This window comes from Rhinopithecus roxellana, chromosome 19 (assembly GCF_007565055.1).
Source record: "Rhinopithecus roxellana isolate Shanxi Qingling chromosome 19, ASM756505v1, whole genome shotgun sequence".
Taxonomy (NCBI): Eukaryota; Metazoa; Chordata; class Mammalia; order Primates; family Cercopithecidae; genus Rhinopithecus; species Rhinopithecus roxellana.
Window position 1 is genome coordinate 36,465,191 of NC_044567.1, and position 27,887 is coordinate 36,493,077.

At 37.4% G+C, this 27,887-nt stretch overlaps 1 protein-coding gene across 4 annotated transcripts in view; it reads left to right on the forward strand.

The window, feature by feature from the left end:
* The window catches only part of LOC104667954 (protoheme IX farnesyltransferase, mitochondrial), a 137,953-nt gene that overhangs the window by 17,373 nt on the left and 92,693 nt on the right, over window positions 1-27,887 (forward strand). For all 4 annotated transcript variants that reach the window (XR_004055052.1, XM_010370565.2, XM_030923516.1 and 1 more), the window contains exon 4: window positions 16,515-16,639. Coding sequence is in view for 3 of the 4 variants with exons in the window: in XM_010370565.2 (XP_010368867.1) it covers window positions 16,515-16,639 (125 nt within the window). In the remaining variant the exon portion in view is untranslated. The remainder of the gene's footprint in view (window positions 1-16,514; window positions 16,640-27,887) is intronic.

Consider the following 27,887-nt stretch of genomic DNA (forward strand, 5'->3'; position numbering starts at 1 on the left):
TTTTGTTTCTTGTACTACTTTTCTTAACCTACTTTGTTTCATGAGCTTTACTTTTTTCTAGAGTGTACAAATTTACTTTTTCTGTTCATTCAGCTGATGTTTGTTGAACATCTATTGTATTCCAAGTATCCGCTTCTGAGTGTTGTGGACAGAATAAGGTGCAGGTGGCTGACACAGTCTCTGTTCTGATAGGTCTTCCTCTTCAGGAGTGTATAGTCTAGTGGGTCTATGGTACATCTTTTTAAAAATATATTTAGCCTCTTATTCTTCCATACTACTTTTTTTTCTTTTATACTGTAGAGTCTTTTTTAATGAGTCACACATTGATTCATTTTACCTCTCTTTATCTTTCTCCATTCCGGAAAGAAGACAACACTATCCAGACAGTAGTTGCACCCCAAATGAATGTAAGCTTCATGGGATGGGGCATTTTGTCTGTGTGCACTGTTCTGTCTTATATACCTACAGCAGTGCCTGGCACATAGTAAGCACTCATTATGTGTCGATTGAACGGATGCAGGGTTGGGTTTGTATTCATCACCTAACAGTTTCACTTGTTGTTGGAGTTCCCTCTCATTTCAAGTGAGAGGAACCAAGTCTATCAATTTACGTTTACTGGTTTAGCAGTCCTGTGGCCTGATGGAAACAAGGAGCGCATAAGCAGTGAGGGAACTTTTTCTCCAAAAGGTTTTTTTTTTTAACCATGTTTCTGAAACCACAGTGCCAATGTCCTGTTTCCCAAATCTGGTTTTTAGTGTCGTCTGTTTCTCCTCTCTGCATATGGTATGTCTGTGTCCAGCCTCTTCTCTGGTGCTGTGGCCTGCTGAGTTGGAAGAATACCACAGTGTGCCAAAGTATGGTGGCAGTGGGTGGCTTGCTACACTGTGTGAAGCCATCAGAAAAGTGTTCTCCCTTGTCTCAGTGAGAATTATGTCAAGGTGAGGCCCTCCTTTCATTTTTTCGTGACCCTCTACTGCTTTCTGTCCCTCTAGCTATGATGTTGCCGCCTCTCAGCTCTCCTGCACTGTAGTGACAAAGGGGCTTTCTGAGGAGTGGGCTCATCTGGCCATGGTTCACCCTGGCTTCTGTCCTTGCTCCTCACCAGGAAGGAATAATGAGTATGGTTAGAATAGCCTTGATTTCCCATATTTATTTCCCATATTTATCCATTCCTTATTAGTAGCTATTTATGTAGTATAGTCTTTTGCTATTTAAATAATGAATGTAGTGACTCAGCCCTCAGTAACTGTCTTCAATTTAGTCTCATCTGTCCTTTATTTAACAAATGCTTCTTGAGGTTTTTAGTATCCTGTCTTAGTACCTAATTTATTGCTGATGCAAATTTTTCTTCGATTTTCATTTTTATTCCATCATTTCAGTTGGTTTCTGTGGGGCTGGGGCTCTACAGATGCTTTAGCCAATGTTCCAATTTAGACAAAAAAAAAAAAAAATTTAGCTAGGCTACTCTGTTTTCTGCTGATTTAGTTGTTAAGATGGGATTTAATTGCCTTAAGTTCAATATGATTTTAATCGAACTGATTGTAAGTATAAGATGTGGTAGATGCTAGGGGAAGGTAAAGATAAATTTTGTAAGAATGATAATCACTCTCAAAATATATTGAGAACTTTAAAGAGGAAGAAAAAAAATGAGTTGAGAATTGATTCAACATCACATAAGTGAAAATTTGGAAATAAATGACTTAAGTAAAGGGTTTATTATTTCATGTGTCAAGGATTCTGAGGTTCCGAGTCTGGAGGTGGTGCTTAAGGATGTTGCCAACATACCTGGTACCTTCTTTGTCTGTTATCATTAGCTTGTGGTTTTTGTCCTCAGGACCACAAGATAACTTCCATACCCTCATCATCATATTGTATTCTGAGCAGAAAGAAGAAATGAGGGAGAAATGTGGAAAGGCAGAAACCTCCTTATAAGACTTTGCCTCTTAATTTGGGAGGCAGAGTTCTTCATAGGAACTTACTATATCTCATTGGCCAGGAGTGTGCAATGTGGCTACCTCCAGCTGCAAGGGAGGTTTTAAAGTAAGGCATAAGTCTTACATCTATCATTTCAAAAGCCCAAATATCTTAAATTCAGCCTAGTCAACTCTGACAGTAGCCAACTTCTCTGTCCTGATAGCCCTCACTGGGCTCTCTCATTATGCAGTACATCCCCTTCTTGGAGGAGGACATGAAACTGCCTGCCTCGTCCCTACCCAGTTTTTCCAAAGAAAAATACAATACCACTCTTTACTCTGCTCTGTGACTACCACCACATAGGTGTGCTTCAAATGCAGTATATTTAAATGAAGACTGACTTGCCAGCTTGGCATTTACTTTTCCATTAGCGGTTGTGGATGTGTACTAATCTGGCAGCAGTTTCTCCCTATCATCTTGATAATCAAATACACAATGGAGACTCCTGGTTTGGGTTGGGTTGTATGTAGTCAGTACTGGACTGTACAACAGAGGAAAGCCAACTAGCCCAAGTGCACATCTTCTTGAAAAAGTGTTGGTGGATGATGGAACTTCAGCCAAACCAGAAAGCAAGCCAGGTGGCAAAGCTGTTAGTGAATGTTGAAGGAGGTGAAGATCACCATAAACTTTCCTCTCTTTCACTTCTTGTTGCATTCCAATCGTTGTTGAGGGTTTTGCCTTCTTGCTCAGTTTTCTTCTTTATCCAAGATTCTACCATCAACCTAGAAAACTTCACTATTCCTAGGAGTTCTCAAACTTCATATGCCTTCTGAGATGCTTGTTATAATGCACATGTTTAGCCATCACCTCCATAAATTCCTTCACTCTGGGTCTGGGGTAGGGTCTAGAATTGTATATTTTTATGGTCCCCATAACATACTTTGAGACACACTCTTCTAATCTATAGAACTGATTCAACACTGTCTCTCCTAGCTCTTCTTTACTCTCAGCACACTGCCTTGCTTCCCATTACTCACAAGAATGTTTATTTCCCATTAAGAGAGACCTCTGCAACTTACAGCTAACCTAGTTTATCTGAATTCTTACCTGTTTTTGCTTTTTCTCTCCTCTGCCTGTTCTCCTCTTGTCCCCTTCAGTGGATGGCACTTTTAGCCTGACACCTGGGGTCCTCTAGATTCTGCAAGTCCAAGCAGATCTTCCTCTATCTACTAGGTGGAGAGAATGTTATCTGAATCACTCGAGGGAAGCAAATGATTGCCTCTCATTTTGGGTTTTATGAAGGGCTTGGTTTTTACTTCAAAGCAAAGCATTGTAGAATCTTATTAAGATTAAGATTAAGGAATGAAACACTTAAGATAAATGAATTTTAGAAGAATGTTGCAAGATTGTCTCAAGTTTTTGCTCAACTGTTTATTTTGGAAAACCTTTCCAAAACGTATATAAAGTTTTAAATTTACTGGTAACTTTAAAAAATATATTAAATAAGAAGGAAGAATAGTAAACTTGACAAGAAAGAAAAGAAGAATGTTGCATGTCAGTGAGCTTTTACAAGGATGCAGAGATGCATTTTTGTTCATAGTTACTCTGTGATATTTTATCTGTAGATAGAGAGTAACTATTTGGAGCACTCTCTCAGCCTGTGGATTTTGTGCTCTCTGTTGCCTCTGTCTCAAACATGTATACCTCACCATCTTCCGTGTTTGCCAGGTTAACTCTTTTTTTATCCTTCAGTCTTCAACTTTGACATCACTTTTGGGAAGCCTTCTGAGTTTGGAGGTCCTTCTATGTTCAGAGTTCCTCACCTGCTGAATCACTGTCGCCTTGTGTTGTAATTAATGCCTGTTGACTTTTCTGAATCTTTATCAGGGTGAAAGCCCCAAGATGGCTAGGACCACATCTATCTTGTTGACTGTTACATTCCCATTGCCCAGCACAGTGCCTTGCAAATAATAGGTGCTCAAAAAATAGTAGCTCAATGGAAAAAAGAAGTGTAACGATCTAGCTTGCCACCATTTGTAGAATTTTGAACAGCTTAGCCTTTTAATTACAAATAATTATTTTACTGTACTGTAGTAGTTTAGTGGTTAGTGATGACTGAAAAGCATTGTATCTAAACTGTTAGGCAGCTGTGCATTTATAGTTACTTGATCTGCTTTTCACAGTGTCTCTTTCAACTGCTGTCATTGTGTCTTGAAGTTTTTAGTCTGTTACGCGATTTTTGTATTCAGGATAATTGTGGAGGATTGGAGATAGCCCCACTGTGTTTCTCATAAAGTTCATCAAATTCATGAAAACTGTGCCGATGGAAGCTCAGAGGGATCCGCAAAGACTTTGCTTCGTTCTGTTATCAGTGAATTGCTATTAGGTTTGACAAACTATTGATTTTCAGTTTCACTTAAAGGAACAGCAACACCAATAAGGGAATTCTTTTAGTTGTTCATCATCTCAAAAGTATTTCTAAAAGATTCTTGCTAGAAAGCTCTTTTGAATGCTTAGAATGACATAAGCATCACCAAAAGCAACGGCAGCAAAAGCCAAAATTGATAAATGGGATCTAATTAAACTAAAGAGCTTCTGCACAGCAAAAGAAACTACCATCAGAGTGAACAGGCAACCTACAGAATGGGAGAAAATTTTTGCAATCTACTCATCTGACAAAGGGCTAATATCCAGAATCTACAAAGAACTCAAACAAATATACAAGAAAAAAACAAACAACCCCATCAACAAGTGGGCAAAGGATATGAACAGACATTTCTCAAAAGAAGACATTCATACAGCCAACAGACACATGAAAAAATGCTCATCATCACTCGCCATCAGAGAAATGCAAATCAAAACCACAATGAGATACCATCTCACACCAGCTAGAATGGCAATCATTAAAAAATCAGGAAACAACAGTTGTTGGAGAGGATGTGGAGAAATAGGAACACTTTTACACTGTTGGTGGGATTGTAAACTAGTTCAACCATTATGGAAAACAGTATGGCAATTCCTCAAGGATCTAGAACTAGATGTACCATATGACCCAGCCATCCCACTACTGGGTATATACCCAAAGGATTATAAATTATTCTACTACAAAGACACATGCACACGTATGTTTATTGCGGCACTATTCACAATAGCAAAGACTTGGAATCAACCCAAATGTCCATCTGTGACAGACTGGATTAAGAAAATGTGGCACATATACACCATGGAATACTATGCAGCCATCAAAAAGGATGAGTTTGCGTCCTTTGTAGGGACATGGATGCAGCTGGAAACCATCATTCTTAGCAAACTATCACAAGAAGAGAAAACCAAACACCGCATGTTCTCACTCATAGGTGGGAACTGAACAATGAGATCACTTGGACTCGGGAAGGGGAACATCACACACCGGGGCCTATCATGGGGATGGGGGAGGGGGGAGGGATTGCATTGGGGAGTTATACATGATATAAATGATGAATTGATGGGTGCTGACGAGTTGATGGGTGCAGCACACCAACATGGCACAAATATACATATGTAACAAACCTGCACGTTATGCATATGTACCCTAGAACTTAAAGTATAATAAAAAATAAAAAATAAAATAAATAAAATAAATTAAAAAAAATTTAGAAATACTCCAATAAATAAATAAATAAATAAATAAAAAGAATGACATAAGCATCATTCTTGCCCAAACAATTAATAAGAATAAATGAAAATTCCCAAAGAAAAAGAAAACAATGATACATAAATATGTATGTATGCAGTTAGGTCCAGATGTAAATCAGAAGTGAGTAATTACACAGAAATTGCATCCTAAGTAGGTATTTCAAGGAAGTTGATTCTTCTGCAGTATTTTCAAGATTTAAATAAATGTAAAAGCATTTTGGCATTTTACTGATTTGTTACGTGTGTTCTGCAAAATAAGCACAGGTAGCTAAACACTAAATACCATCAAAATCAGAATGATACTCGAAATGGAGACTTAATTTTTATTTTAAATGTTTATCTCGTATAATATCTGCTCTCTGGATAATCACAGTTGTAATTTTGATATGAAACTGAGATAAAGCTTTATTTTTGTGAAAACTGTCCAACAATTTCTTTTCACCAAACTCAGTTTTGAAACTACATGTTTCTGCTTCTTAAAAGTTTCAGTTTTATTCATCAGTTTTAGTTTACAGGCACCAGCTTTATGGAATGTTTTTAGTTAATTAAAAAGGTTATAAATTGTTGGTTATTGAGTATATGAAGTAAATTGAGTTTATTGAGAAGAACAAACTAAAAGCAGGATGATAAGGTAAGAAAGCTCTTTGGTTCAAGGAAAAGCTATAATTGAAAGAACAAGTTTAGGATGTCACTCAGTGTTGCAAAATTAGTTTAATATAAGCAGTTTTTATTTATATATTTGTCAAGCCTGATAGATACTTCATTTTCCTTTTTCTGAATGCTAACTGTAAATGTAAACCAAATGCTTCCTGGTGAACTGCCTTGGTGACCATACTTAAATGCTTCATTTTGGTGTCATTGTTACTTAGTAAATTTGAAGATATGCGATTTAATTTGGTCCTAGGACTTTCAGTCTAACTTTCATCATTAATTGTATGAAAAATAAGAAAGGAAAACGGGAAGCCCTAATAAATTCTACCTTTGCAGCTGTGGTGTTAAAAACCTGTATTAAAAGTTTTATCTTTTAACCAGAAGTGGTTATAGTTTGTAATCAGTTAGGCGCCTGATTGATATCTTTTAATGTGGCTGAGAAAAAAAAAAATCATGTCTCATATCAATTGACTTTTCATCTGAACTTAACAATAAGCATGAGAATTACTACCTTCTTTGATATGTCTGTTGGGAAGACAACTATATTATGTGGTTCACAGAATGCTGCCAAGCTGTGAAGCCTAAAAAACTCACTTAAGTTAGAAATTCAACTATTCGAAGTTTAAGGTGCTAATAAAAAAGAGATGAAAATCATTAAGTACAGCTATTTAGTAAAAAGTACACTCTCATTTAAAAATCAAAAAAGACTTAACTCCTTCCTCTGAATTAAGTTACACGATTTTGAACTTTGAGATCTACTAACAAAAGCTTAACTCCATTGCTTGGACGCACACATAAACAAAACCACATACAAATTCATTAACTGCCTACTCTTTGTCAGCTTTCCACATTAAACAGCTTTAAAGAGATTACATCTCAAGTTTATGGGACTTGGATTACAATGTTGCATAGTATCTGCTATCAAGGATAATGAGATATAATAGATTACAAGGGTAATTTGAAATCTGTAGAGAATCTCAAAGTCTCATTTAGCCAGTGGCTTTACTTTTGCTACCAAATCTTTCATCAGAATTGATAGTTATCCAAATTGATTTTTTGGACTTTTGTTTTTTCTCTTTAGTTCTTTTGTGGCCAGTGCTAAAAAATAGTGAGGCATTAAGAGACAGAGAAAGAAGAAAAGGAAGATATAGCTGACCCATTTTTTAATGTAACCCTTACAGTTATTTTTAGTTGATGATTTTAGAAAATTAAGTACAGTCATTATGCTTATGCCCAGAGACCAATAGTCTCAAAGTATTGAGACTTAAAAAAAAAAAAAAAAAAAAAATCTTGATAAAGCTGCTTCTCCAAAAAAACCTCTTACGTGTTGGAAAAGGCAAAACATTTCAAGTGGTTTACTGCTGCCCTGCAAAGTATGCTGTGAGGTTAGAACAAGGGGCCTGGCTAAATTTGTACTGCAAGTCCTGTAAAAGCCTCCATTTACGGGTGACAGATAAAGCCCCCTCTGTTGCAGAAGTAACAGCATGTGTAGCAGGGCTGCTTCTGCCCACCCCCAGTATGGGGCTCCCTCTGTGACTCTTGCCAATTCCCCCTTAAAATCTGTAGAGGAAGAAGCGTTATCATGGATCCTGTGCTAGGGATACAGTGTTAAAGCCTGTCTTGCCTGCTTTGTGATTTTGTGATCAACTAGGTGATTGTGTGTTTGTATGTGCTTCATTCCTTTAGTTAGTGGAATTTTCTTTTTCTGAAAATGAGTCTCTGTGGTACTTACTAGAGAATATTCTAGCTGGGCATGGTGGCCCATGCCTGTAATCCCAGTGCTTTGGGAAGCCGAGTCAGAGGTGGAGGAATCACTTGAGGCCAGGAGTTGAAGGCTGCTGTGAGCTCTGATTGTGCCACTGCACTGCAGCCTGGGTGACAGAGCAAAACCCTGCCTCTGAAAAAAAGAGAGAGCCAAATATTATACATAAACCATATGATTCTCTTGATTAGACTTTGGTAGATTTTACTACCAGTAATTTGCACATGGTCCTCCATATAGAAAATCAGACTTTGTACCTACAATTGCTTGCTTTGCTTTTTATTTTAGAGCCAGGTCCTCCAGTTTATTAGTCGTGTACTTTATCAGTAAAAAGAACTTTAAGTGTACTTATGTATAATATTTATGCTATATATAAATATATATAATGTAAATGAATAATTATATATAAATAAAAGTCATGTATTCTTACTCTGATATATTCATTTTAAGATATGCAAACTGTGGGTTTAAAAAGAAAGGGTTAAAAAATTAAACATAAGTGAAAGTTCTCTTGTTTTCTTACTGAGTCCCTGAGGTATCCACATCTTTCTTTGAAGTGCAGTATTTTTGAGATTTAAATAAACGTAAAAGCATTTTGGCATGCTAAAGTGCTTTGCGAATGTAAATTTTGTTTTTATCATTATTATTTTTAATGGTTAAGGGTTGCCATCTGTTCACTCCCCTGAAGGAGACAGAGAGATAACTTAGATTATAATACAGTAGCATACGGAGTGTGGTGTGAAGTGTTTTGTTTTTTCTCTAAATTCTTTTAGGCATTGCTTTGAAATGTAGAGTCCAAGTGTAGTGGCCAGAGAAACATTTGATCTAGAATTTTATGAACCACATTTTAATAATTTCCAAGAGCACTGCTTATTAAGCCCTTATTATTTACCAGACACTGTGCTCAGTGCACTTGATATAGTCACAAACTGTTGTGTCTGTAGAAGATGCCCTCGGCATGGACAGGAGCCTGGAAGTCAAGCATGGTTGGTTACTAGCGACATTTAGCTTGGAGGGACAGAAACTGTAGGAATAGTTGGATTTGCATGATTGAAGCGTTGCGCTAAGAAAGAAAAAGTTAATTCACTGCTGCTCCAGAACACAGAAATTGCATCTTAAGTAGGTATTTCAAGGAAGTTGATTCTGACTTGATTGGAGAGGGAACTGTTGAGCAACTAGAGCTCTTCTGTAGCAGAAGGGGTTGCCCAGGGAGAAATAATTTCCTGTCACCAGATTTGGAGAGAATATACACTGAGATGTTGGAGAAGGGATTTACATTAGGAGAGAAATTAGACTAGTTGACCCTAAATCCTCTTTGACCTTTTTGGATTTGATTACTTGAAGTACTGGATTTTGTTTAACTCCTTCTACAACTGCTTAAATTTATTCAGTAACGAAGCCCTTTGTCAAATACTTACAGTGAACTCTGTTTGCGCTGTTGCCATCCTACCCAGGCCCTCATCACCTCCCACCTAGCGCCCTGCAGTAACCTTTAAGTGGTTCCCTGAGTAAATTTTCCTCCACTCCAATCAGTCCTCTGTGTTGCTGGTAGACTAGTCCTTCTTAAATGCTACCCTCATTACAGTACATATTAATTTTCTATTGCAGTGAAGCATATTACCACAAATTTAGCAGCTTAAAGCAACACAAAGTTATTGTTGCACTGTTTCAACAGGTAGAAGTCCAGGCATGATGTGGCTAGACACCCTGCTCAGGGTCTAACCGGGCTAAATTCAAGGTGTTGGTTGAGACTGTTCTCATCTGGGGCTTAGGGTCTTCTTCCAGGCTCACTGGTTGTTGGCAGAATTCATTTCTTTGCAACTCCAGGACTGAAGTCCCTGTTTTCCTTCTAGCTGCTGGCATGGCCAGCTCTTAGCTCTTGGAAGCAGCCTGTAGTGCTTGCTTTGCCCTTGTAAGTACATGGCCCTCATAAGCAGTTCTCATTGTGTATGTTTGCTTTCTTCCCACCCAGTCAAGGATGTTTTAGTCTGTTTTCTGTTGCTTATGGAACTAGGTAACTTATAAAGAAAAGGCATTTATTTCTTACAGTTCTGGAGGCTGAGAAGTCCAAGGTCCAGGAACGCCTCTGGTGAGGGTCTTCTTGACGGTGAGGACTCTGTAGAGTCCCCGGCAGCACAAGGCATGGCATGTTGAAAGGGTTGAGTGTGCTAGCCCAGGTCTCTCTTCCTCTTCTTATAAAGCCACCAGTCTCACTCCTATGATAGTCTATTAACCCATTAATACATTAATCCATTCATGAGGGCTGGGCCCTCATTTCCCAATCACCGCTTATAGGCCCAACTTCTCAGTACTGCCACGCTGGGGATTAAGTTTCAACATGAATTTCAGAGGGGACCAATTTTCAGACCAGGGCATATCTCACTGCGATTGTTTCAAAATTTTAAAATGCAGGCTTTTAAAAATTTTTTTTATTTTTGAGACATCCTTGCTCTGTTGCCCAGGCTGGAATGCAGTGGCATCATCATAGCTCACTGCAGCCTTGAACTCCCAGGCTCAAGTCATCCTCCCACCTCAGTCTCAAGTAGCTATGACTAAAGGCACATGCCACTGAGCTGGGATAGTTTTTTTTTTTTGTAGAACAGGATCTCACTTTGTTGTCCAGGCTGGTCTTGAACTCCTGACTTGACTCCGGATCCTCCCACCTCAGCCTCCCAAAGTGTTGGGATTACCGGCATGCGCCGCATCTGGCAAAAAATGTGTTTTTGTTTTTTGTTTTTTGTTTTTTAATTTGGGGAAACATAGTAGGAACTTATTCCTGGAGAAGGCAGAGGCAGATAAGAGAGCATCTGGAGCAAATGAATCCTGGACAACAGATTGGATCCACTAGGCAGGACCATCTTTAGTGAGGGCTGCTACTGGATCTCTTCATGGAGAAGCTTGAGGTTCTCTACCTGGCCTTCCACCCAGGAGTGGGGATGGGTCAAACTCTGTTGGTTTGGGAATATTACTCTCCCATGGGCTCCCAGAGCTATTTCTGGGCCTGCAGTGCAGTGCCTCTGGGCCTATGTTAGATGGGCCATGCTTCATTGACAACATTGATTTTATGTTTATTTGTGAAAGGGCAGAATATGAGATTACCAAATAAAATATAATTTCAGGTGTTATTAATGAGGGAGTATATTGCATTCACTTTTAATGAGATTCTGGTGTTACAAAATGATTCCATGTAATGAACCCCAGGAAATCAATGAAAAGTTTAATTACAGTTATGGCAGTGTTGTATGAGAAAATCGCTTTGGTCAATTTTACTTGTACAATTTATCAGTCCTCCCTGCCTTTCTTTTTCAAATTAATTGCTTTGATGAAATAAGTATAAATACATTCTTTGTTAGCTTGTGGGTTTTTTTTTTAGAAATGTGTTACAAAATTCAAATTTCCTTCTCTCTAGTAATAGTTGTTATTATTTTTACATGTATTACCATTTACAATTCGTACATTTAAAAATTACGTAGTATTTCCATTTTGTAAATTTCATCATTGTTATGTCTTACTAAAACACTGTTCTTTTCCCTTTGTTAGCTTTTTATAAATCACTTTTTGTCTCCTCAATTTGTCAGTAGATGCAGTCAAACATTTGATGTACGTTCTCTATGCTTTATCACCCCATCAAGCTCTGGGGTGAATAAAAAGGTTAAATAACAAGATACTTCCTCCTCTGATTAGCAGTTTTCCTTTCATGTAACTACAAACCCTTTTCAATTTTACACAAAATGAACTTTCTTTTTTAGAACATTTCTATTGTTGACAGTTCAATGATTATGAGGCTTTCTTGTCCACTGTAATGGTAATTGACTTAAAAAAATTTGTTAAGCACAATACAAAATGTTGATCTGGATATTTAGAGATCTCTAAGGTATAATACATCATCCTTTGGAGTATCCCTGGGGGCTTGGCTCCAGTGTCCCATCTCTAGTTTACTTATAATACCTAATGCAGTGTAAAAATGCTATATAAATAATTGTCATACTGTATTGTTTACAGAATAATGACAGGAAAAAAAAGCCTGTACATGCTCATTACAGACGTAACTATTTTCTTTCCGAATATTTTTGATCCAAGGTTGACTGAATCCACAGATGTGGAACCCATGGATACAGAAGGTTGACTATAGTCTTCTATTTTTGTGACTCTGGATTTTACTAACTATATATTGAGAAAGTTATAGTAGATTTTCTTTTAACTATTACAGTTGTTTATGAGTAGTAAACAACTCCACTTTTGTGTTCAAGGCCTTAAATTATTTTGGCTGATTTACTCTATGGAGAGAAGTAGTTTACTTAGTTTGATTTTAAGAGAGAAACCTCTGCAGTCTCTTTTTCCTCATATTCTCCCATTGATAACATCAGCCTTCCTTCTTCATAGTATAATTCTGATACAAATGAGAGGCAGCCTGGATGTTAAGGATTTTTATTCTAGTCCTGGTTGTCACTGATGCACTGTGCAATATGTGAAGAGTCGCCTAACCCATCTGGAGAGCTCTTGAGTCTTGCCAAACAAGATGAATCTTGTTCTTTCACACTGGCCTATCCAGGAGGTTTTGCAATTTATGGTGTGATATCTACAAAGAACGAAAAAGCTTCCTCAAAGCTGGGTGCTATTTGAGTAGTCTAAATGGAGCTTTGTTGTTTGCTTTAAAAAATAGTGCCTTTCTTGATGGTCATTCAATGTGTGCAGGTAAAACTAAATGGCCTATTACAGGAGAGACTGTTCGTTCCCCATTGGCACAAGGGTAAAATGTACCTGCGACTACTGTTTTCAGAGTCTGTAATCACCATGGCATTTTCCTTTGGGCATAAGTTGTTACAGAATTAGATAGCTAAAACTTTCTCCAGAATGTTTACTTTGAAATTGAGTATTCTACCTTTGATTGCTACCTTCTGCTCCATGTGATTCTTTGCTGCTGTTAGGTACCTTGTGTGCACTTGTTGTGTTATGACTTGTAGTACCATATAAGGGCCAGAACAGGCTGTACCCCTGAGCAGAGGAGATGTGAGAGGGGACAGCACATGCTTTCTGGCCTAGACTCCCCACCTCAGCCATGCTACCTTTCTCCTGAATTTGTACGTCTTCATGACTTTTGATTAGCCTCGTTTGCCTTCAGCTCCTAATCTGCTCATCTTCCTGTAATCTTTATCCAAACCTGCACCCTCATTCCTGAACCTTGCTCTCTACTTATATCTGTGCATGTCTCTCGTTTCCTGGAGGTAAATCTTCCCCCAGGATATTCGGATGCACGCCATATTCAGTTGGGAACGACTGACTTGAAGGAAGGACCCCTTGTCAAAATACTTGTGCTCTAGGTACTTTGAATTGAGATAGTTATACTTAAGGCACCTTACAAACTACCATTGAACCCAGCCAAAGTATTTATCTGATTTAGCAATATCAAGAAATCCGTGACCCCTATAGCTACTAGGGAAGGGGCTTGTTCATATGGTAGAACTATAAAGGATAATTGTAAGTTGCTGATAAGACTAGATTGAAGAACATGCCAGCCAATTCATGATGATTATGAGGAACTACCAGTTTCTCCAGCATGTAGCTGCCGATGCCGATAGTGGTGGCTTCCTGTCCTGCTTCCTGTAGCCCCTCACATGGTTACTGGACACCTATGCCCCCTTATTGTCTTGATGCGTGTCTCCAAATAGTCTTTGTGTCTTTCATTCTTTTCCTTCCCCCCATCTGTAAAGATCTGACTTTTTCACATACTTCTCTGCATTGTACCTGCTGCCCCTCGATCTCATCCATTCCCTCAGGCTCAGCCATGGCCTCTAGGCGACTCCAGAGCTTCATGCCTCTCCAGTCTCTCAAGTCTCCCTCCTGAGCTTTAGTTTCATATTTCATCTGTGTTCTTTCTATTTCTACCTGGATGTCCCACGGTTTCTCAAAACAGCACATGTTGCTAAGGCCACTAGCTTCATCACCTCTTTCCCTAATGTCCTTACTTCTATTAATGTTATCATACCTTTCCATGTCACCCAAGTGCATGGCAAATGGTAAAGTTCACTTTTCCATTCATTCTTTTTTGTTGTTTTATCTTCCTACCTCTCCCAATTACCAGATCCTAACAATTCTCTAATCAAAATATCCCGTTTTTACAACACTTAATTCACAATGGATTAATGGTATGGCCTCCTAAAATGTTCCTCTGTAAAACTCTCTGCCTCTCTTAAGTCATAGTGCACAGATACTTCCACTTATAGATTGCCTTCTTGCATTCGACTTTCAGTGACTCTCCACTGCCAGCCAACCAAACTACAAACTCCTCAGCTTGCTATTCTGCAGTCTGACAGTTGCCACCTTTTCTCCTGTTTTTCCAGTAAATACTGCTCTATGCCTAGCATAGTGATGGCCCCCCAAATACAGCAGTGAACTACACAGACCGGGGTCCTACCTTCATGGAGCTTATATTACAGTGAGGAGTCAGAGTGTAGTGTCGTGAAGGAAATAAAAGGAGGATGTGAGCGAGGAAGTAACAGGGGATGCTTATGTTAGATGAGGTGATCAGGAAGGTTTCCCTTAACAAGTAGTATTTCAGATGGGATCTGAAGGATGAGAAGGAGCCAGCCATGGAAAGAGGCAGATGAAACAAAAGTACAAGAACCCAGGGAAAAGAAACAGCTTGGAATGCTCAAAGAATAGAAGAATTCTCATGATCGGAGAACAGTGAGTGAGCTAAAGAGAGGTGTAAGATGCACTGGCTGGCAGAGAAAGAGTTTACATTTTATATCAGGTATAGCATCAAAGAATTTTCAGTGTTCAAAGCAGCGATGTGATTTGATCTGTTTCATTTTAAAAACACCACTCTGAAGAGCAGCAAGATGGAAGCAGGGAGACCAGTTGGGGGTGAGCTCTTATGGTAATTGCTTGGACTAGGTCAGGGTTTCTCAAGCTCAGCACTACTGGCATTTTAGGCTAGAAAATTATTTGTCGTTGGTGGGTATCCTATGCACCATAAGATGTTAAGGATGTTAAGAAGCATCCTCAGCCCCTGTCCTCTAGAAGACAAGTAGCACCGTCCCCTCCTATCAAAAATGTTTCCAGACAATGCTAAATGTCCCCTGGGGGGCAAAACTACCCCTGGTTAAGAACTGCTGGACTAGATGCTGGCAGTGTGATGGGTTTCTATCTCTACCTACTGTAGAGATAGAACAGACACTACTTTGTAATGAATGGGATATAGTGAGTGACAAAGGAGATAATCAAATATGCTTCCTAGGTTTTTGGTTGGAGAATCTAGGTAGATGGCATCTTGCATACTTTAGAATCTTGACATTTGTCTTCCCTTCCCTTGTGCCTGTTCTTGGAATTATCCTTGTACCTGTAATGTTGCTCACCCCACCATTCTCTTCCTTTCTCTGCATCCCCTCTAGAAGATCCAACTTAAATGCCATCTTCTTGAAGCTTTTCCAGATTTGCCCACAAATGGGGATCCTTTTTCCAGCGGATTTCTACAACTCCATATCAGCACCACTCTTGGACACTTTCTGGCCCTGTCAGCTTCTATAAACCCCAGGAAAGAAGCAGCAGGGCCGACCGAAAAGGAGCAGGCTTGGTGGATGCTTGAATTGTCTGGCTTTGCTTCTGTACCTCGCCTCTTCACTTGGTTCCTGTTGATGGCTTGTAGGATTATCATCTCCTACTACACATTCTCTGACCCCTGGGACCATCATCTTTTATAGGCAAGCCCACCCCTAGGCTTGTCTGGAGTTTGTCACATAATTGGGATCCTTGTTATTTGTTATTTGCTATTTTGTGTTACAATTATTAAGGTATATCTGCCATCTCCCTTTCAAATTACCCAAGAGCAAGAATAAGACCGTATATATCTTTATCCCTGACAGTGCATGCTGATTACAAATTTGGTATTCTGTAAACGTCTGTTGAATGAATAAGTGAATGATTGAATCTGGAAGACTGACCTTATTTTTTTCTCTTGAGTATGGAATTAAAAGAAAATTAACATTTTTATATAATTAGTACATGTAGTTTTTTTTTTTTTTTTTTTTTTTTTTTTTTTTTTGAGACGGAGTCTCGCTGTGTCGCCCAGGCTGGAGTGCAGTGGCCGGATCTCAGCTCACTGCAAGCTCCGCCTCCCGGGTTTACGCCATTCTCCTGCCTCAGCCTCCTGAGTAGCTGGGACTACAGGCGCCCGCCACCACGCCCGGCTAGTTTTTTGTATTTTTTTAGTAGAGATGGGGTTTCACTGTGTTAGCCAGGATGGTCTCGATCTCCTGACCTCGTGATCCGCCCGTCTCGGCCTCCCAAAGTGCTGGGATTACAGGCTTGAGCCACTGCGCCCGGCCTAGTACATGTAGTTTTTATAATCAGGAAAATATGGATCTTTTTTAAACCAAAGATGAGCCTGTACTTTGTATTATTAATATAATCAATTAGTTTATATGAAAGGTGGCTTGTTTTTTGTCTTTTTGGCCTTTACAGTTGGGACTGTCGTTGGTAACAGCGCGTCTGCTCTGTTTCTGTATCACAGCTCTAGTTGTAAGTACCACTGCAGCTGGATTTGCATTGGCTCCGGGCCCTTTTGACTGGTCCTGTTTCCTGCTTACTTCTGTTGGGACAGGCCTCGCATCCTGTGCTGCCAACTCCGTCAATCAGGTCAGTTTCACACTTTCACCTAAATTATGATACTGTCACTTTTTCCTAGATGGCTGTATTGTCATATTTTTAAAAACCTTCCAAACTCATATATATTGATGGAGAAGCATTTGTAACACTATATATCCTATAGGAGCCTGTGGGTTTCATAACCAATTTGTCTTTTCGTTTTGAGATGAATGGTTTTCAGATATGTTCAGGTGAGAGAGCAATAGAGTAGATGCTTCAAATGACTAGGATTCCTTGGGTTAAAACATGTTTTTGAGCTGTCATAACTTTCTACTCTTAGCAGTATCTTTGTTTATCCGTTTCAGATACATTTCCTTGAGCTTGTCATTTTTATGCACTATTCTTTCTTGGTTTCATTTCTTTGCATTTTAAACCACTACTATAAGGAACAGAATATATTTTAAATACACATATTCAGCTATTTTTTAAAAAAATCAGTAATTTAGTACTCAGTTAACTTGGTATATGGAATAAGATTATACCCCAAAATTAGCATATTATTTTTAATACATGCCCCCCATTATTTTAAACATCAAAATAATTCTCCCAAATAGTTGTTTTTTTCCCCATCTGGTCATTGTGGTCTGCCCTAACATTGTGGCTTTTTCATAAGATACTATAGTGAAAAATTTTGGCTAAAACTTAAGGAAAATCGTTTTCATTACCAGAACACCCAAGAGGAGTTGGCACAGTTTTAAAACAGGAATTCAAGTTACCAGCAGGAAAACAGCTTGGCTGAGTGGATATATAAGTTGCTAGTCTGCAAAATATGTGAATTTAATGTGATAATGCCTATAGCCATTATGGTTCTACAATATCTTGTTAGCTATTTGGAGAAGGATCAATCTATTTCAAATAAGTGTTTGGTCGTTGTTATTGTGGATATCAAAACAGTCTTACAGTGAGGTTCAAATAGTGCTACCACTTTTCCAAAAGGATCATCCCCTTCTATAAAGCAAGACACTGTCTCTTCCAAGTAGTGTCTTCCTTTGGCTACCTTCCCATGTTTTCTGGTAAAGAGAATAAACATGATTCCGCCATGAACATATTTTTAATGAAAATGCGAATAAAAAGCAATATAAGCCAAATTGATTTATTTGTCCACTTGGGTCTATTTTTTATTTTTTAAAGTTATTACCTCTATTTGGTTATACATCTGGGACCCGAGATTAAGCCAGGAGCACATTCTAGTTTTCAGCCTCCTTTTCTTAAATTGAAAAGCCCCATTTATCCTTGAGATACTGATTATCTCAAGGATTTAAATTATGTAGATTCAAAGAAAATGTTTAAAATAAAGTATGCACATTCAGAGAAAAAAATAACTAGAAAGCATCAAATGGTTCAGAAACTCCTAAATGTTATAAAAAAGAGGAGTTGTTTGAGTTGGAGCTGCTCCTCCTCCCCTCTCATCCCACCCCTTTTCTTTTCAAAAATAGGTAGCTCAAGAATTTATCATGGAAAAAACCTCTCAGTTGTAGCAAGAAAGTATTTGGAAGAATAAAAATGGAATGATTTACATTTAAGCAGAAATTGACAGAAATTGAACATAAGCCAAGGTTTTGGAAATTTTAAAAGGATGTGTTTAGGTGGCTGCTTGATTTTTAGTCTGTAGAACTATTTTTGCTATAGGGGGCGAGTTGGATTCTGTAAATTTTAAAAATACGGAGGAAAGCCACAGAATGCATGATGGGATTCTTTCTGGTACTGAAAAAGTGCAGTGTCTGCCTCTTTCCTCCTTAGGCTGGTTTTTCAGCCCTGCTCCGTATCCCACTTACACAGCGCTCTTGATCTTCCGTTGGAACTCCGTGTCATGTTCTCCATGTGTCACTCATCCCACATAGGCCTCTGCAGTGTCCTGAGTGATGTCAGTTCTTCATCAGTGCTTGTGGTACAAATGAATTTCTCCATCTTTTTGTACCTCTCATATTGCTTCCTTCCACTTATCTCAGGCTCTGATTTCATTTGGAAGCATCACAACACTTTAAAAGTCTCAACGATTCTCGGTCTAGTAGAATCCTAGTGTTATCATTGTGGTATCAGTCAGCTTCCCAAATTATAATATTTCCCAATAATGTTAGAGATATTTTAGTTCCAGTGTTAGGCAATCTTATAAATTTAAAATAAAGGAATGCAAAACCATTTTGATTAGTGTTTTTAAATAGTGTAAGCCGAACAAAGAGCACTGAGCAATAAGGGTTCACCAGAGTTTTTGAGTAGCATATAAATAAAGCAGTAGTCCTTAGCAAAAAGGAAGAGTTTACTATACTTTTTTTAGAGAGCTACTGTCCAATTAAAAATACATATATGTGGTTGGTCTGTATAAAAGTTCTTCACTTTTAATAGAATTCTATGGGAGGAAAACTTTCCTTCTGTTCATATTTATAAAAAGATTCAAATTTTATTTATATTTTTAATTTATTAATATTTTCTTTTAGCAGTTATTCATTTAGTTCTCAGTATTCTTTGTACTCTATTTCTGTGATCTCTGTGAAAGTAGAAAAAATAAAGCTTTGGAAAGCAATTTTTACATTTGTTTTAAGGAGAGAAAATGAGATTCAGCTTCTGAATTATGAAGAAGTGACTAGTGCATAAAGAGATATGTATAAGAAACCACTAACATTAAAATGTTAAAGTAAATTACATACATATTTTGTAATATATACACATGCTTCATTCGAAACCGTAGTGTGGCTTTAAAGCACATACGCCTTCAAAGGATGGAAAAATCCATAAAATGTTTTGAATTTTGCAACTGAAAAGATAAAATGTTATGGATGGTTTAACTGATCAAGTCTTGAGAAACAAGTGACAAACTGAATAGCTGAATTAACAAATTTAAAAGATAAGAATTATCAAAAAACTATAATAATTATTTTGAGGATTTGACATAATAGTGTTATAATAAGCTGTAATTGGGATTATTTTACCTAGATTACATATACATGACGTTTTAGAGTGGTTATATCAGTCAGTGTGTATGTCAATAAATACATTTCTACAAGATAACATTTTAGTGATGAGATGGTATTCCATTTTATGGATGTGCCTCAACTTTCTCAACCAGTTCTCCATTGTTGCAGCTTTTTGCTTCTATAAGTAACACTGCACATGTCTCTAATTGTTTTTAAAGACAAATTATTGGAAATGAATTGCCGGGAGGAAGGCTGCCAGTTAAAGCACACATGAAACCACTTTAACTTCAGAATATATGATCTTAACAAAATAACTAATTTTCTACATTTATACAGTGCTGTTGAATTTACAGAGCATATTTACATAAATTATTCTTAAAGGCTTATAATCCTTAAAGTAGGTGGCATTCTTTCTGTTTCTATGTGTAAAACATTTTGTTTTGCTATTGAATTAGTCTTTTAGAAGGCAACATTTAAAACATGTATTATGCAAATAATGTTTTCACTGCATATCAGTGAGAAAATATAGATAAGCAAAAATAACAATAACAAATATTATTTACTTTTCCTTTATGCCAGACATTGTTCTGTGTTAGAGATACAGCTGGAAACAAACAAATATCTTTGTTTTGTGGTGCCTATATCTCACCACCCAAATAGATCCATTTGTTAACATTTTGGTTTATGTTATTATAGACTTCTTCACACACACACATATCTTCACATACATAACATATATGAAACATATTTAACATATGGATATCTTCACATATATATCATATATATCTATAGTTTGGGTATATTTTTTCATTTAATAGTATGTCATGGACATCTCTCCATGTCAATATTTGGTATAGCATTTTTTTTTTTTTTTTGAGACAGGGTCTCACTCTGTCACTCAGGCTGAAGTGCAGTGGCGCAATCTTGGCTCAGTGCAACCTCTTCCACCTCCTGGGTTCAAGCAGTTCTCCTGCTGCAACCTCCCAAGTAGCTGGGATTATAGGCGCCTGCCACCATGCCCAGCTAATTTTTGTAGTTTTAGTTGAGAAGTGGTTTCACCAAGTTGGCCATGCTGGTCTTGAACTCCTGACCTCAGGTAATCCACCCGCCTCGGCCTCCTAAAATGCTGGGATTACAGGTGTGAGCCACTGCACCCAGCTGGCATAGCATGATTTTAAGAGTTGTATATGGATATACTTTGATTTGTTTAATCAGTTTCTCCTTATTTGACATTTTAGGAATTTCTAGTTTTTGTCCATGTAAACGATGCTGAGCTGAAATTCTTTTAGCTAAATCTTTGCATATATCCTTATTGATTTTGATAGTTTTCTAAAAATATGTGGTCATGTCAAGAGATTCTGAGGTTTTCAAAATACAAAGTTAAAATTAAGAAAAACTACTTTAAGTAAAACTAAATGTCTTCCCAGTCTTTTGTTTGAAATCAACTTACGCTTCTGTTTATCAGTATGTTAAAGTGCTCATCACTAATGCTGTTAATTAGAAAATCTTGGCTGGGTTTATAGGTAACCCATCAGAAGTGTTCTTTTAGTTCAAGTTGTTTTGATGACTTAGAGGTGGAGTGTGTTTATTTTTTAGTGCTTATTGGCCACTGATGCGTTTTTTTGGTCAGTTGTTTGCTAGTGAGTTTTGCCTGTTTTGTTGTTGGGATGCTTGCCTTTGTCTAAGGGCTATTGCTGTGTATAGATTGCATTGACATATAAGGTGCAAATATTTTCTTCAGTTTTTGTCTTTAATGTTTTACAGTGCAGATGTTTCATATGTTTTTGCAGTGAGGTCTTTTTATTTTTAACACAAATGTAATACAGAAATTTTAATAATTTCTCATCTTAGCACTATTAGCAATTTGGACAAGATGACTGTTGTGTGGACTGTCCTGTGCATTGCAGAGTGTGTCCCAGCACCCCTGTCTCTACCCACTGGACACTGATGGCACTCCCCCACCCCCACTTGTGACAGCTGAAAATGTCTTCAGACATCGCCAAATGGTCCCTGGGGCCTCAAATCACTCCCAATTAGGAACCACTGCTTTAATAGTTTCTACTTTTGATTTTTTTTCTGAGATCTTTACCCAAGATCCTGGCTATAATTTTTGTCTCAGGCAAACCCTGGCCCACATTTCTTTTTGTTTAATTACCCGTGGATAGCTAGGGTGATCATATGTACTTCTTTATGCCTGTGTTCATGGCATAATTACTAAGAATGCCTCTTTTACTTTCAAGTGTCCTAGTTTGGACAAGTAATTATATGATCTTGCTATTCATAGCCCACCTATGCCTTAATCTTTTATCGTAAATGAGATGTAAAAATATCTTTGTATTGAAACAAATCTCATCTTGAGTTCCTTTTTTTTTTTTTTGCCACAAGTGTTCCCATGAGACAAGTAGAGATTTCCTGACCACAGCCACGATCACCTGTCTGGCCTCAGCTTTCACCCTCTTTGTAGCTACATCTTGCTCTACTGTCAGCCTAATTGTAGTGTTTTACACACACACACACAGACACACACACACCACACACGACCGTAGAAAACATTTTATATCCATTATTACTCTGCTATTAGTAAATTGTTCTAGAATCTTGATGACTGATCTCCTTAGTTTTTACAATATTCCTGGCAGATTGTCTTCTCATTACTATGGCTCTGTAAGTAGACAACCTTGATGACTAGAATGCTCTTTCTCATCCTGAGCCAAAGTCAGCCTCCTTATAACTTCAGTCTGTTGGTCATAGTTCTGCTATGTGGAAAAACTCAGTGTTCTTTTTTCTTTCGTGTGATAATACTTCCAGTGTATCACTTTCTGACTATGGTTAGTAGCCACTTGTGGTACTGCTGTATAATTATTCATTTGTATCTCTTTCCTAGAGAACTCTTGACTTCTGGAAACCAATGATTATGACATACATATTTTGTACATCCCTCACTTCTGCCTACAAGCATATAGAGCAAGACAACAGAGTACAGCTTTGAAGGAATATGTATGAGGGAGGGGAGAAAGTAGCAATAACTGTTCATGATAACAATAATTGCAGCAAACACTTGTGCTATATGCCAAATAATGTTCTAAGCATTGTACATACATTAGATCATTTGTTTGAGTCTAGGTTCATCAGGTTTCAAAAAAAGAGAGTTCTTTTGAAAGATCAAATAAATGGTGAATGAATTGATAACTTAGTCTTACCTTTAAGGAAAACCATTGATGTTCTCAGCGACTTTACTTTAGAGAAAATTAGAAGAAAGGCACAAAACATAAGTAGATTTTCAGATCTTAGAAGCAGGTTATAATTAGAAAGGTAAGTGTGACAAGGGTATGTTATCTTTGGCATCTAGTGTATCTGTGAATGTTGAATAATTTTTGTGCAAGCAAATGAAAGATCAAGAGGTGTGAATAAAATAGGGTCAAGAAGAGACATGTTTTTTGTTTAATACTGACAATATTTGAGAGACATTCATGGCTGAAATAAGGTAAAAAAGAAGGGCTTTGGATAAAGAGCTCTGAAGTATAGAGTAGGTAGGGCAAAAGAAAATTTACATCTTTTTAAACTCTGAAAGGAAAAACAGGTAAAGATTTTTTTGTTTTCCCAGTGAATATGAGATTAATATCTAATGCATTTTTCTCTATTTTCCTTTTCTCTGATGTTTCTTGTGTTTTGACCTATACAGTCTGCCTAGAGCAATAGAAATTGACTTTCATCTTCTATGTTGAACAAAAGTGGTTATTAAATTTGGTGTTGTATTCCAGGAGAATAAGACTTAACGTTAGTGAATACCAGTGATGTGATTTATTGAACATCATACATATAAGAAAAAATCAGTATGAGAAATGTATTTTTCTTCTGAATGTTGTGATTTGTTTGACTTTGATGTTTTAGCTGCTGGGCAACTAGCATTCATTCAGTGGTCTCTGAAGTTCATAACTCGTGGCTTATTCATATGATTCAGATTAGCTACTGCACTAGATCAGGTTTGCATAGAGAGTTCTTGAATACCATGTGGGAAAGAGTCTCTAACTAAATATGGCTTTTATATATAAGGAAAATGATGAGCATTACTGAACAATGACAGAAAGAAAATGGATTTTGAATGCAGAGTCTCTTTTCCTGAATTTAAATAACCTCAAATAATTTCTAAATTACATTTGATTCCCCTTTCCAGAATGATCTATCTCAGTGGAGTGAGTTTGGCATTGGTATTTATAACCAAAATAACTCCAGGTGAGGTTTTGCCAACAAATGCAGAAATTATGATAATTCGAATATGTATTTGTAAATAGTTTTTCAATAATTTACATGCCACTGGTCATTATTCGCTTCTTACAACGACTCTGTGAGGTGGCATTATTCCAGTATTGTAGAAGAAGAAAATGAAGCTTAATGGTACGATTGATCACACATGTCTGAAAGTGGTCAAATTGGGAGCAGAACCTGTGGACCCAGTTCACTACTATTCCCTCTCAAATGAGATGTCTTATTCCAGTCGCTACCTTGGAATCAGGCTATTCTTTATTAATATGAGTCTTTCTGCCACCAGGTTAACTGCTGACATCCTTGTCACGGTGTAGTAGAGGTGGAGTTAACATAGTGGGTGTGGTGATGTATCTACCTCTGATGACATCGAGAGGATCTAGAGCACTTACGTCTTAGTCAAACTAAGTGTTCCATTAATGTTAGCTATGATTATTGTTATTAACATAAAAGTTTGGTCTGGTTTTGGTCCACATCTTTCACATGTTCAGAATCTGAATATCTTGCAGTTATCTCCAGTCTTGGTTGAGTCTAGATTCCTGGGATTTCAGAAAAAAAAAAAAAAAATAGCTCTTTTGTAAGATGAAATAAATGGTGAATGAATGTATAACTTAGCTTTAAGGAGAACCATTGATGTTCTTAGAGACTTTATTTTGGAGAAAATTACAAGAAAGGCACAAAACATAAGTAGTTTCAGATCTGAGAAGCAGGGTCTTAATAGAGAATGAGAAGGAGACATGTTTATTTTTCTCAGGGCACTAAGACTTGGGTTATACTGGCAAACTTTAATATATGTATGTTATGAATATATGTATATATTTATGTCAAGTGTGTATATACTTGTTTATGAATTCTTCATATTTGAATATGTGGTGATGACTTGGGTTCAGCAGACATTGATTTTCTACTCTTCGGTAAGCATTGTGGAATTATGTATGAGGTTCTGGTAAATCAAAGAAATATTGGTGGAAAAGGGTGATTCAAAAGCAGATAATTAATTGAGACATAATGGAAGTGATACAATGTGGACTTGGGGAGTTACAATTCTTGGTGTGTATCTCTGGGTAGCAGGTTGTAATTAAACCTGATTTGGGTGGCTTGGAGACTTGCTTCCTTCATCTCCCCACCACCCCCACCTAGCAGAGGTCAAAGTAGCGTTCTTTTCTAATTATCTCTTTCTTTTCTTTTCTTTTTTGAATCTTCAGTTACATTTTGCCATTCCTGATGGTTTTTGTTCTTCTGAATCCCATTAGCCTCCTAGTTCTCTGCTCTGAACCACAGACTCCCCTCCCTGTTATCTGGCTTAGATTGACTCTTGGTTGACTGATGACTGATGGCACTGATGTAAAAACTGACTGTATAGCTGATCCCTGAGAGACTGTATCGTTTCTTTGTCTCATACTCTTTGCCTTAGTGACAAACTGCTTTTAAGGTTTAATTTGTGAACATTTCGATGCCTTCATATATATTTTTTACTCTAAAATTGGAGTCATTATATGATTCTGAATTCTAAACTGAGCCCCCAGACACTGAAAGGAATAGGAATTGGGGTGTGAGAGGGTGGTGGGGATGGACAGTAGAGCAGATGTTAATTGTTATACCTATGCTTCTTTAACCCAGACTACCTTTTGAGACTTCTTTGTCTATTGCTGTTTCTAACTAGTAATAGAGCTCCAGACTGCTTTAGGCAAGCTATTAGACCTTTAAAATTTGTGTGTAAGTGATTAAGTAAATCCTAAAATTCACATTTTCATGACCACCCATTTCTGTCTTACCAATTTTCTAAGAAGTTTTAGAAAATATTGTTGGGCAAGAAAGGGAAATTACTTACCTGTGTGATTAATCTTAAGGAAAATTTCACTGTGGCATTTCCTTCAGATCCTATGCCAGATTTCTTCCGGAAGCAACAATCACAGGGGGAACAAAGAAATTCTAAAGGATTTGAATGATGGAATGTAGAGATAGGATGAAACAAAAGAGAAATTTTGGTAGTTAATCAGATTTATGTATACTTGTAATCTAGAATATCTTTATGCTTTAAAATATACCATGTAACCTTAAAATACTAAGTTAAAGTGCAGCTTTACCTTTCATTCTGACTGGGCTTTCCTTAGTACTAAAAGATATTTACCTACTAGCTTACAAGAAAGAAAACTGCCACTTACAAGAAAGAAAACTTTTTTTCAAGAAAGAAATACAAGTATAATTTAATATTCTAACATTTTCATTGATATGTCTGAATAAAATTATGATCTGTTATTGCTTTTAGCAGAAGTATGGTTGGTAATCTAGAAAATGCCATTGTGTTGTATTGCTGTCATTAGATGAAGTAAGTAAAAAGGATTAAATAGTACTGTGTATAATTCCCTTAAACAGCTAGCTGAAGATATGTGGATAAAGATTCTTCCCCTAATGTTACTGATGTAATCTACTAACTTAAAATAATGGGGATTAAATACAGCTTCTGACTTTAAGAACATATTGTTAAGACCACATTCTCAGTTCGTATAAAAATGTTCAGGGATTTATAAATTAGGATATCAATAAAAGACAGAATTTACTGAGGCTGAATTCCTTTCATGATTTTCACTTACTCTGAGTGAGTGAGTGAGTGAGTGACTGAAGAGTGTATTTGAGTGAGCATGCACAAAGTGTAATGTATTTTTCCACAAGAGGAAAAATAGTTTATAAGTTTTCCAGCAGAACATACTCAGCCATCCTAAGTACCTATGACTTAAGTAAAGTCAGGTTACATCAGAAATGACCCTTTTTGTAAACACTCAGTGAACCTTCAGGCTTTAAGACTTTAATACCTTTGAAAAGCAGTTCACACTTCCACAGAATTGTGTTTATTCTACTAAGTTCAAATTCAAATTATTGAGGTTGGGGAAGGCAGTTGAAATCCTCTTGACATTCACCCCCCTATTAGAAAGTAACTCTGATTTGGCCGGACCAGAAAGCAGAATGCCATTACATAGTAGAAAGTGCTGATATTCTTTGCTGTTATTTTCTTGAAAGCTATTTTCTGGAAGGATCTGTGTATATGTATTGATTACTTTTGCTGGAGATAAAAAGATTAGTCCCTACTCTGAAGCAGCTTACAGTCTGGTAGAGGAAGACAGATGAATAAATAAGTACAATAAAACAATAACATTTGTTGGCTTTGTAACAGAATATAGGCAGTGCCTTAGGCATATAAAGGAAGGTGTAGGGAGTGGCCATTTCTACCTGTGAAGGTCACGAAAGCTTCTCAGAGAAGTGACCAGAGCATCAAAAGGTTAGATGGGTTTTTTACTAGGTATGTGCATGTGATAGGGGAACTTTCCAGATGCTCCAGAGAGAGCATCATGAGTAAAGACCCAGAATTGTGAAATGTTATAACATGAGGGGCCATTTGGGGAACTACAAACACTGCAGTGTAGCAGAAGCACAAGGTTGGGAGGATACTGTGAGATATTTGGCTAAAGAAGCAGGAGGGAAGGCCGAGAAGGGCATCATGTGCTTTGCTAAAGCAACCAGGCTTACCCTATAGGTGTCTAGCAGCCATTGCTAGGTTTTGGTAACATAGTTAATGGCTTTCTGTTAATCTTAGGCTAGAGAAGGAAGACCAGACTTTGACCTGTATACTGTGCATGATCTGATTCTTCTCAAGCCCCTTCTCTTTTCACTGTCCATGTCTGAACTATAGGATCCTCTAGATTTCAGCTAAAATGTCATTCATTCAACAGACATTTCAGTTGACCTAGTCATGCTCCTCTGGCATAACTTTAATTCTGTTTGTCCAATATCTTCATTTTCTCATCACGGAAAGCACCAAAAATCAGCCCATGCATTTCAACCTCTCTTCTGTCCTCTGTTCTTGTGTACTCTGTCCACTTGCGCGTTCCTCCCTTCACTCCCTTCATACCCAACAAAACCTGTCATTGGGTTGAACGTGTCTTGACTCCTCCACAACAATTCTTGTCTTTGAAGGAGGACATTATAATTTCTATATTATCGTTTACCAAAAGTGGATGATGATGAAAAAGAACTTTTTTCTGAGAATGGAATTTTTCGCAAGTAAG